Source organism: Aulonocara sp. 'chitande type north' Nkhata Bay, linkage group LG13 (genome assembly GCF_057382095.1).
Source record: "Aulonocara sp. 'chitande type north' Nkhata Bay isolate Kocher_YH1m ecotype deep benthic linkage group LG13, A_spYH_male_GT1.1, whole genome shotgun sequence".
NCBI lineage: Eukaryota > Metazoa > Chordata > Actinopteri > Cichliformes > Cichlidae > Aulonocara > Aulonocara sp. 'chitande type north' Nkhata Bay.
In genome coordinates, this window is record NC_141356.1 from 29,742,654 (window position 1) to 29,752,963 (window position 10,310).

Here is a 10,310-nt window from a genome sequence, read left to right on the forward strand (position 1 = left end):
ACACTTGATCCCTGCTCACAGTGTTTCAGCTCTTTACAGAGGGGTTTGTGGCCCTGCTTGAAGTATTGTCCGTGAAAAGCGGGAAAAATAATAATTAATGCTCATATTTTTATTTGTCATATTGATCATGCTGAATGACACCTTTAAAAATTATATACATTTTTGTAATAAATTTTAAAAATTTAAACAGTTTTTGTTGAAATCAGTCTAAATAGATACAAGATAAATAGTAGTTAATAGTTATTTATATGTGTATAATTTTTTTGTTTTTTCACGTCCTTGGCAGAGACTGTTTAAATAGGGAGGCGCCATTTTTCGCATAAACTATAATACGTTACCATGGTGAAAGCAAAAAAAAATAAAATAAAATAAATTGCTGCGGTAATATATTTGACGTGTCGGATAATGGCGCTTCTGTCAAATTTCAAATGTTTGAAATAAATCCCGCAAATTCTCCTTTCTAACTCCGCCAGCTGATTCCCAGTGAGGGAAGCGTTTCTATGGACGGACTACTTGAATGCAGTGGTTATGCTCATGCCCGGATACGTAGACGGTGACTTCATACTCATTTTTCAGTGCACGTCCAGTGGCCGTCGCTTCTCTATTTGAATGGATTTATCGTAAAGAAAAGAAACAAGCTGCCATCTACGTGTTCGCGCTGATTTACACAGACATGTAAGGAAACGTGAAGATTATCGATTCTTTCCGACGGACTGTTGCGTTAAGGTGAGCTGCTAAAATACATTTTTCCTTCTTTGTTTCCGAAGCAGCGGTGCGTTCACTATCGCACTGCCTTAAAAATGATGAAGATGGGCTGTATGAAATAATGAGGATCGCACGATCTAGTACAGGTAGTGTGCTATATTTTCTAAGCAATAGTGAATCCTGGATTGTGCAGCCCGTTAAAGCCTTAAAACCAACATTCGTTTTGATATTCAGAGATTTTTCTTTCTTTCTTTTTTATTAAGCAGACGCTGCTGTGTGTGTGAGAGAGAGAGAGTTAAAGGGGGCTGATGGGGAGGTAAGGTAATTGGCCAAATGCAGTGGTGCATAGCCTATTATACCCGTGTCTAACGTTTCTGATCAAATTGTAAGTTATCCATCCATTTCTCCTCATTATCATTATAACTGTATTGAAGACCAGCCCATAGAGCTGATTGTATTTATATTCTTTGTCGTTTTCTACCAAGGTGGCAGCAATGGTGGAAGCATGTGCTCCTTCCTCTTAGAGGAATAATACTGAAATTGATGAATGTGGAGTCGCTCTAAATCATCAGAGTACAATGAACACCACTCTTACACCCTCGGACCTGGTGGATGTGCCAAGACTGCAGACCTTCAATGGCACCCTGGGTAACCAGACCCCCTCGGGCTGGGCCGTGATCCACACTGCTACCTTGACTTTTTGTTCCCTCCTCCTCATCTTTATCTTCTTCCTGGGCTCTTATGGGAATCTTGTGGTGTTCCTGTCTTTTTTCGACCCGGCGTTTCGCAAGTTCCGCACCAACTTTGACTTCATGATCCTCAACCTGTCCTTCTGTGACTTGTTCATTTGTTGCGTGACCGCTCCCATGTTTGCGCTGGTGCTCTTCCTGGATGCAGGCGGAGGGGATGGCGTGTCAAAGAGTTTCTGCTTCGCCTTCCACTTGACCAGTTCGGGTTTCATCATCATGTCCCTGGAGACGGTGGCTGTCATTGCTTTGCACAGACTCCGCATGGTTTTGGGACAGCAGCCCAACCGCACTGCTTCCTTCCCCTGCACGCTGGCCCTGACCGCCTTGCTGTGGACATCCAGCTTCACATTGGCTGCTCTCCTCACCATGCGTGCATATCCACGCAAAGATGGACCCTGCTTGCCCCACTTTGGCCTGGGGAGTGGGCAGGCCAGGGTTGTGTTGTACGTCTACCTGGCAGTTTTTGCCTTTTGTGTTGCTGTGGTGTCTGTGTCGTATCTGATGATTGCTCAGACCCTGAGGAAGAACGCACAAGTAAGGAAATGCCCAGTCATCACTGTAGATGCCACCTGCCCTCCACCCCCACCACCTCTCATTGCAGCAGGCTTTGAAAGCATGCAGTGTGCCGTTCAAGGCCCCTCTCTGTACCGTAACCAGACTTACAACAAACTGCAGAATGTACAAACGCACGCCTATACCAACAGGACAAACCAGCCGGTGGTTCCAGGGGCCGCCCAAGGAGCCACCTGCTGTCAGCTGGTCTCCACAGTCAACTTAGCCACAGCCAAAGACTCCAAGGCAGTTGTCACCTGTGTAGTTATAGTATTCTCTGTGTTACTCTGTTGTCTGCCGATGGGAGTTTCACTGGCACAGGATGTTTTGTCACCAGAAAGCAGCTTTGCACATTACCAGTTCGAACTGTGTGGCTTTGTGCTCATTTTTCTCAAATCAGGCATCAATCCATTTGTGTACTCGCGCAACAGTGCAGGCCTCCGCCGCCGCGTACTGTGCTGCATTCAGTGGGCCGCACTTGGATTTCTGTGCTGCAAGCAAAAGACACGCCTGCACGCAATGGGGAAGGGGAGCCTGGAAGTCAATCGCAATAAATCCTCCCATCACGAGACCAACTCGGCCTACGTGCTGTCACCTAAGCCACAGAAGAGGCTGGTAGACCAGGCTTGTGGACCCAGTCATTCCCGGGATTGCGCTGGCAGTCCCAGGGCGACAGGTACACGCAAACCTCGCCTCCCGAGCACCTCTACACCCATCAACACCCGGATTGAGCCGTACTACAGTATATACAACAGCAGTCCCTCAGCAGGGCCCAGCTCCCCCACCAGCCTACAGCCTATCAGCTCTCAGACATTTGCCTTTGCCAAGTCCTATGTAGCCATGCACTACCACACTCACCAAGATGCTCTGCAGGACTTTGAAAGCACCTCAGTGCACCAGATTCCCGTGCCCTCGGTATAGTCAAAGAACAGAAAGCTTTGGACAATCTCTCCATGACGTTAAATCCAATGTGAATCAAAGGAGGAACGTGTAAACAGGCTATTTTTATGTCTTTGGACTCAGTATTAACATTTTGTTCTCTCCTACAGAAGAAAGATGTTGCGATTTTTGTGACTGGAGAAATGACAAGAACCAGAATTACAGTATAAACTTTGCCTTTGAAACTGAAATGAGAAACAGATTTAGAATAAAAGTTTATGTTCCAGCAAGTTATTTATTGATATTGAATTGATTTATTGAGGTTTTCACTGAACCCAAAGTCACCAGTTGCTAGTTTCAATCCCAGTTCCTCTCTGGCTGGAGATAGGAGTGAAACCAGCTTCTTCAGCATCAGGCCACTATGAAACCCCATACGGCTGTCAGTGGTACGTGGTTGCACCTGGATAGACTCTCTTCTCAAGAGAAAAAAAAGAGTCTGAGCCTCATACATTAAAAAAAAAACAAAAAAAACCCCACAATAAATAACTGGCAAGTACAAATGTAATGTCTGTGAGATCTACACCTGTTACTGTGCTGTTACTACACATACACATAGCATCAGCGCCCTCTGGCGGCCGAATAAATAAAACACTAAATTCTACACTTAACTTACTTGATCAGGGGTGTCAAACCTCAGGCCCAGGGCCTGGAATCAGCGTGCTAAAGACTCCAATCCAGCCCCACTGGACAGATTTGAAAAAATGTAGAGAAAGGCACAAGTTTTGGGGCTTTTAGCTGTTTTTTCACAAGTTTAACAGCTTCATTTTTACTGATTTAAAAACCTCCCATATAACCACTCAAGCTACACCAAACAAATTCGGTTATTAAAAAATAAATGACAGAAAACTTTCTGCGGTTTTCATTATCTACTATAAAAATGTGTTATACACAGGATACATTGGGTATCAATTGGTCAGATGGATGCATTTCTTCTGTAGTTGAACACATTTATGCACAAGCCATTCAATTACTACAGTAGAATTTCTTTATCAAGTAGAAAAAACTGACACTTTCTGTTGAAGTTGCACTTTATTTTTATATTTAGATACCTTGAGGATTAAATGTGGTCTTGAAATGGTCCAACCCACTTAAAATCAAAGCGGGCAGTTTGAGTTAGATATCCCTGAACTACATATTTCCCTAATGTCTTAAATCTACTCTTTTCTGTGGTAATGGAAAACTAAAATAAGGTTTCATGTTTTGATTTTTTTAATTTTTTGCTGTAAATGCATTGGTTTTTATTCCAGAGATACAGCAGTAGTCAGATCCCAGTGTGCATCTTCATAAAACCACAAAACGAACCTTTTAAATGAACCTGCACACACTCTGTACATCCTACAACCTTACACTCACTTTTATTGTTATTCCACAGCAATCTCTAATGCATAAGTTACACTCACACAGCACACAGTCTCCCTGCTGTGAAGCATTTTCAGATGTTTTTCATATCTACAAGTACAAAAGTGCCACAGTCAAGCAGCTAATCAATCCATATCTCTCACTCACACACTCACACACACACCAAAACCACTTTGAATATTGTTAATTCCCCTGATGATTCGTCACTCCTTTTCTTGCAATCAATCATCACAAAGTGAAGCATAGATATGAAGTTCAAGCAATAACTCCACTGCCTGAATTTGATTTAAGTTAGAGTCGGGCTGATGTAGCGTCACCCATCGCACAGGTCATGGGAGTGTGGGCGGGGCCTGTTCTCCCTGGGCTACATGAGGTCCAGCCTCAGGATTGAGTTTATTCTCAGTTTTGGCTTGTAGCGCAGTCTTAAGGGCATCTTGCTTACTAAGTGTCCTCGTTCTTTATGTCCTCCGTGCACCGCTGCTGTTCCAGTAAAACTCCGCCAGTTTAACTGGAGAGTGACAGAAGCCCATAGTCATCAGCAGTGTCAAGAATCCTGCATATGACCGGTGACTCAACCTACAGAAAAAAAAAGCCATCTTCAATATGGTGCCTTTCATTTAGGATGATATGCCTGCACAATGCCAGTATAGTTAGATAATTAAATCAGTGTTTAGATCAGTGTCATTTCCTTTGTCAAATCTACAGGAAGTACTGCAAATATTTGCAAATATCTAGGCATGTTTATAATAATTCCTAATTAAACCAAAAGTTATATATTTTAACTTGTCACAGAGAAAAGGCATGAAGGGAACAAAATAACACCAAGATTGGCTCATGTATATCAAATTTATCCATGCAGTTAAACAATCTGCAGTTTCTTCTTTATATTTATCCCTAAAACTGATATAAATGTGTTTTACAAAGGACTAAACCTTCACATAAGATTCATAATGTTACTAAGCAAATTCTACTGTTTTCTTTTTTTGCCACTCAGGAGTGAAACATAAACTTACCCCAAGGACATACTGACAAGTCTGAGGCTCCAGCATATAGACAGTGACAGCATGGGGAGACTCAGACTCCTTACATCTGACAGCGAGAAGAGAAATGATATGAGTGAATCAAAATGGGAAACACTGACAACTCAGTCTTACTCATCCGTGGACTCAGGCTGATGTGCTCCACTCTTCATCCCCTAGTTCTAGGTAACTGTTCACTCACTTGAGCTTGACGATGACCTGTCTGGGCTTCCCTGTCAGGTCACACACATCACCGTGGCCATAGAAGTGGGAAACCAACCTATTGTGGAGTAAAGGGGAAAAGAAAAAGTAGTGGGTGGATATTTTTGTATCCCGTTTACAGCGATTAGTGTTCAAAAATCTGAAAGGCCTACTTGACTTTCTGCACTCCGTCCTCTCTGAGCTGGAGGGATCGGGCGACGTTCTTCTTGGCCCAGTCGAGGTGTTCATCTGCATTCCAGTTCCCCACCACTACAATGTTCTTCCCTTGCTCTTTATCCTACAACACAAAGAAAAGATAATCTGGCTGATACAGAAAATACTCTCGCTTACTGCTTTATAGCCAGCGTACAATCTAAAAAGGTACTAGAAGTGCATTTGATTATTTACTTTTTCCAAGTTTGAATTCACTCGCTTACCTCATGGTACTGATGGACGTGCCTTCCGTAACAGAATTCATATTTCCACCATCCTACACCCTGAAACGCACATGTTAAGATGATTAGTGTTCCCTGAGCAGGTTACGTATCAGTGCTCAGCTTCCAACACATAAATGCGCCTCACCCCGTGCAGACAGTACGAGCCACTCAGGAACTCCTTAATTAGCTGTTCGTCTGTCAAGCGAGAGATGTGCGTGGTACCAACAGTGACCTGAGACTGCCCTCCGACGGTCATGGGTTTGTGGGTGGAGGTGAAGGCTTCTTCTCTCACTGCTGACGTCTCCTCCTATGATATACCACAAATGTAAATAAGCCACGTTTCGTGTGCTCAGGTGATCACCGTTTATCTTTGCACGTCTTACCTCTCTGGGCTCAGATGTGGCACCGAAAGGTGGTTTAAGCTGCTCCTCTTGTTCTTTGTCCAACTGGGCGAGCCGCTGAGGCCGCAGAGGGGAGCCCGCCAGAGCCTGGCAGAAGATGGCGTTCACCGGGGAGGATTTGAACCTGCGAACAAGTGACGTGAGCAGGTGAATTTTATAGTATTTAATGGGAAATATATGAAAAATAAAAAGTCTCAGTTTGAGTTTTTCCTTTAAAATGTTGTCTTTATACAACTTTCAGTTAAATATAAGGTTAAAATGATCTGCAAATCATTGCAGTCTGCTTTAAAAGACAAGCGACACCTTACTGTTTTACAGCAGCCAAAAACAGGCTTTAACTAAACAGCTCAGTGCCCCCATAGTTAACACATTCACCTAAACTGCTAAACATCTGCAGTTAAAGACCGAGAGGAGAAACAAATCCCGGGGGACATTGCATCAAAACAGCATCTGTTGCAAGAATTTTGCATGATATTTAAAACATGCGGATCTATCAGCAGCCAAATAAAAGGCTATAACAAAACAGCTCTTCTTTTGTTTTGTGTGCCATTAAAGCATTTTTCTATTTGCTGGTGCTTTCTTAATTTGCAGCGAGTTTGACCTCTCAGGGCCACCGTCTAAATATAATAAGACAAACTAACAAACAAACTAAATACAGGTGTCGCACTCTATTAAAGTGTAACCATCTTAACAGATCTTACCTGTATTTTGGGTGTGCACAAAGCAGAGGCGTCAGCACCACCACCTCATATTCGCAGGTGGTGACCTCAGCGACAGACAAGATCTCGTGCTTGGCCTCCGGATGGCAGACGTACAGCACGGCTGTGGAACGAGGCTGGTCCTGTTTCAGCAAACACGGAGTCCCGTTTCCCATCTCCACTGAGTAGTAGGGAGTCAGCTGACCTTCAATGTTCTTAGTGGGCATCTGACGTTAGAAAAAGGGGAAGGCAACAGGAAAGATATGTGAGACTGAAAAACTAGACTGGCAGATTTGCTTGGTTACTCAGTAGAATACTTGCTTTGGTTTCGGACGGTTTGACGCCGTCTGTCTTCTCAGCTTGATCTGAAAAAAAAGAAAAAAAAAGAAAGGCCAAATATGATTAACGTTCAATTTAAAAAAAAAAAAGAAAAAAAAAAAGCAGTGTAAGATATACATATATATAGAAACTTACCTGTCTCTGTTGATTGGCTCTTTTGAGCCATATTTCCCAAGAAGTACTCTTGTACACTGATCTTCTGTGGAAACATGCAAGCTTAGCGAACCGTAACGAGTGCACATTTTCCATTCCAGTCTAAAAATATTTCAAATAACTCAAAGCACTGACCTGAGAAGTCTCCTTCTCTTCATGGTACTGCCTTACATGTTTTCCATGGCATACTTCGTACGTCCAGTACGACTCAATCTACATTGGTATAAATATATGCTCAGCAATACACTCAAACAACATGATTTTTGTCATGCTCTGCTACTGTAGTGTGACTGTGACTTTAAACTGCATGCAGTTTCAGTCTCTGTGTGGAGGAATATGAGATGAAAAAGGAAAAGTCTCACCCTGTAGGAGCAGCTGCTTCGTTTGAATAGCGACTCGAGCAGTTCACCTGGACTGGGCCCGCCGTACTCCTTTTCATCATCCTGCAGCACCAAACAAATGCAACAAGAGTGATGAGAGACAAGAGATAACACATGCTTTTTTTTAACTCTAGGAAAGGAGGGAAACTGAAACCTTTATTAACGGCTTATTTAGCATTTTGTAACTGATGTTTTAGCATACCCTCCTATTAGGTTGTATTGGTCTTCATTCAAGGCAGAATTACAGACACAAATATTTCAGCAACCTTTTATCGCTTAACACAGCTCTATAGTGCTTCTTCTATGAGGGTTGCTGTGTCACGGCACAGTTACATAGTCTCTGGTTTCGAATATAAAAAGATAAAACAGTCAGTGCTTTCCACATAAACCCTTAGAATCAGATGGTTTTTTGGCACAATGCTTTTAGTATGTTTAATGAAACCACGCAAAATTTTGTCTTCACACCATGAAGATTTTCTGCGTCACAGGCTCTCAAGATACAAAGGGGTCGGTGGACAAGCTGCACTTTTTATTGCCTTTTTTCCCCCCTTCAAGATTTTTTGAGCCCTTATTATTGAGTAAGTACCACAGTGAGTTCTTTTCGTTCAGCACAAACTTTCCCATAGGCAGCAGTGAGAATCGGTAACACAGGATATGTCACAGTTTTTGTCGTTTGCACCAACGTGACAACAATGACGCAGAGTAACAGGAGCAAGCTCTCGCACCTCGGATGTTTTGCCTGTTTTATGATAATTTACTACAGATAAATATAAAAAAAATCTATTAGCAAACAATGCTGTTCACATGTTGTATGTAACAGTTTGGACATATCACATTGATCAAACAACTTCAGGTCCTGAAGAATTCTGTGGAATGACTCACACTTTTTAACGCAACTGTATCACAATTTATCTTTTTTCCTCACATCTGCAGGCAGGTTATAATCACCTGTGCAGAAACAACACAAAATTGCTCCGTGCCTAGCTCTGCTAGTGCAAACTAGTTCAGTGGCGAGCTCTCATAACTCTTTAGATAAACAGCTGTGCCATTCCCAGAAAGTGTTAGGAGTGCTCACCTCCTCTCCAGCCGTCAGTGAAGGGAGGAGACATTTGTACTTCTCCTTCTCTGTTGTGGTCAAGATGACAAAGTCTTCCTCACTGTAAAGTGCACCTGAAGTTGGCTGCGGGCGGGAGATAAACATCTGTTACTTCAACTCAGGTCTTGTGTGACAGAAAGAGAAAGAAGTCTAAAACAAAGTGACATTTACGTCTCCCGATCCCGTTAGGGCAGATTCGTTTCTTTAGTGACACTAAAAGAGGAGACATACCAGCGTAAATTCAGCGCCAGGCCAGGTGATTTTGAAAGGGATTTCGTCTGTGAATGAGGGATAGCCTCCTCTGTTGGCTGAAACGCCGCTGCAGACCTCCAGCAGCCCCCCGACTAACGCCAACAGCAGCACAGCCATCATCTCTCCTTCTCCGGCTGCTGAGCTCCTACAGCCCGCTCTTCATGTACGGAGAAAATGGATTAAAAGCTGCTACAAAGGTTGAGGAAGTCTATTTAACAGACCTAAGATATAACACGACTGTGAAAGACGGATGTCAATACGGTTAAAAAAATACACAGGAAGTAAACTGCCACGTCGTGTTCCGGCTGCGCTTTGGGGTGAAAAAGAAGCAGCGCCACCTGGCTGCGATACTTGGCATGGGCACACAGCTAGATCCAAATGACAGCAGAGATGTTCATTTCTCTTTCTTATTCAACAGCGAGTAGCACTTTATAATATAGAGCAACAATCCAACAGTTTATTATTATTATTATTATTATTATTATTATTGATATTTTACAGGAAAGGAGACACAAATAATACTGTAATCAGCTTTAAATAGTTCACAAGTAAATGTAAATACTGCGTACTTACAGTAGGAAAACACTATTCTTTAGACTAAAATACCTGAAGTTTCACACTACTTCAAATTACACAGTTATGTACTGCTTATGTATTACTTAAGAGTACTTACAATATAATTTGTGTAACTTTGCATGTAAAATACCCAGAAACTATTCACTGCTTAAAATTACTTGGACTATAATTACTTTTTCACTCTTGCAAAAACCTTAACTGTTACTTCCATCTTCTAGCATTTCACCAGGGAAGCATTTGTAGGTAAACATAATTACAATGTAATTTTAGGTACATTGAAATTACATTCTTAGTCATGTGTCATATTATAAAATGCTACTCAACAGTTATATTAGGCTTTTGTTTTTTATGATCCCACTTTCTATCCCAAGACCATAACAAAACTTCAAATATAATTAAGCCCTGATAAAATATTTTCATATCCCAGTCTATTATGCACACTAAAATGAAAGTC

General features: G+C 42.2%; 2 protein-coding genes across 4 annotated transcripts; one reads left to right on the forward strand and one right to left on the reverse strand.

The window, feature by feature from the left end:
- Nucleotides 1–232: 232 nt before the first annotated feature.
- Nucleotides 233–3,764, forward strand: gpr75 (G protein-coupled receptor 75). 2 transcript variants are annotated; one of them, XM_086259797.1, is made up of 2 exons: nt 233–1,090; nt 1,191–3,764. In XM_086259797.1, exon 2 carries the CDS (start codon nt 1,284–1,286, stop codon nt 2,925–2,927), a length of 1,644 nt encoding a protein of 547 aa, XP_086115923.1. In that variant the 5' UTR covers nt 233–1,090; nt 1,191–1,283; the 3' UTR covers nt 2,928–3,764. The 2 variants fall into 2 exon arrangements, with proteins under 2 accessions (XP_086115923.1, XP_086115925.1); XM_086259799.1 differs by having other exon boundaries at nt 233–726.
- A 191-nt stretch (nt 3,765–3,955) lies between these two features.
- Nucleotides 3,956–9,567, reverse strand: erlec1 (endoplasmic reticulum lectin 1). Of its 2 annotated transcripts, none has more exons than XM_086259801.1 (14): nt 9,260–9,567; nt 9,008–9,112; nt 7,915–7,995; nt 7,688–7,765; nt 7,535–7,595; nt 7,382–7,425; nt 7,064–7,287; nt 6,345–6,486; nt 6,107–6,268; nt 5,962–6,021; nt 5,698–5,822; nt 5,526–5,603; nt 5,318–5,393; nt 3,956–4,880 (listed from the first exon to the last, which is right to left on the reverse strand). In XM_086259801.1, the coding sequence occupies exons 1-14, from the start codon at nt 9,398–9,400 to the stop codon at nt 4,809–4,811; spliced, it is 1,449 nt and encodes a 482-aa protein (XP_086115927.1). In that variant the 5' UTR covers nt 9,401–9,567; the 3' UTR covers nt 3,956–4,808. The 2 variants fall into 2 exon arrangements, with proteins under 2 accessions (XP_086115927.1, XP_086115926.1); XM_086259800.1 differs by having other exon boundaries at nt 7,535–7,598.
- Nucleotides 9,568–10,310: the final 743 nt, after the last annotated feature.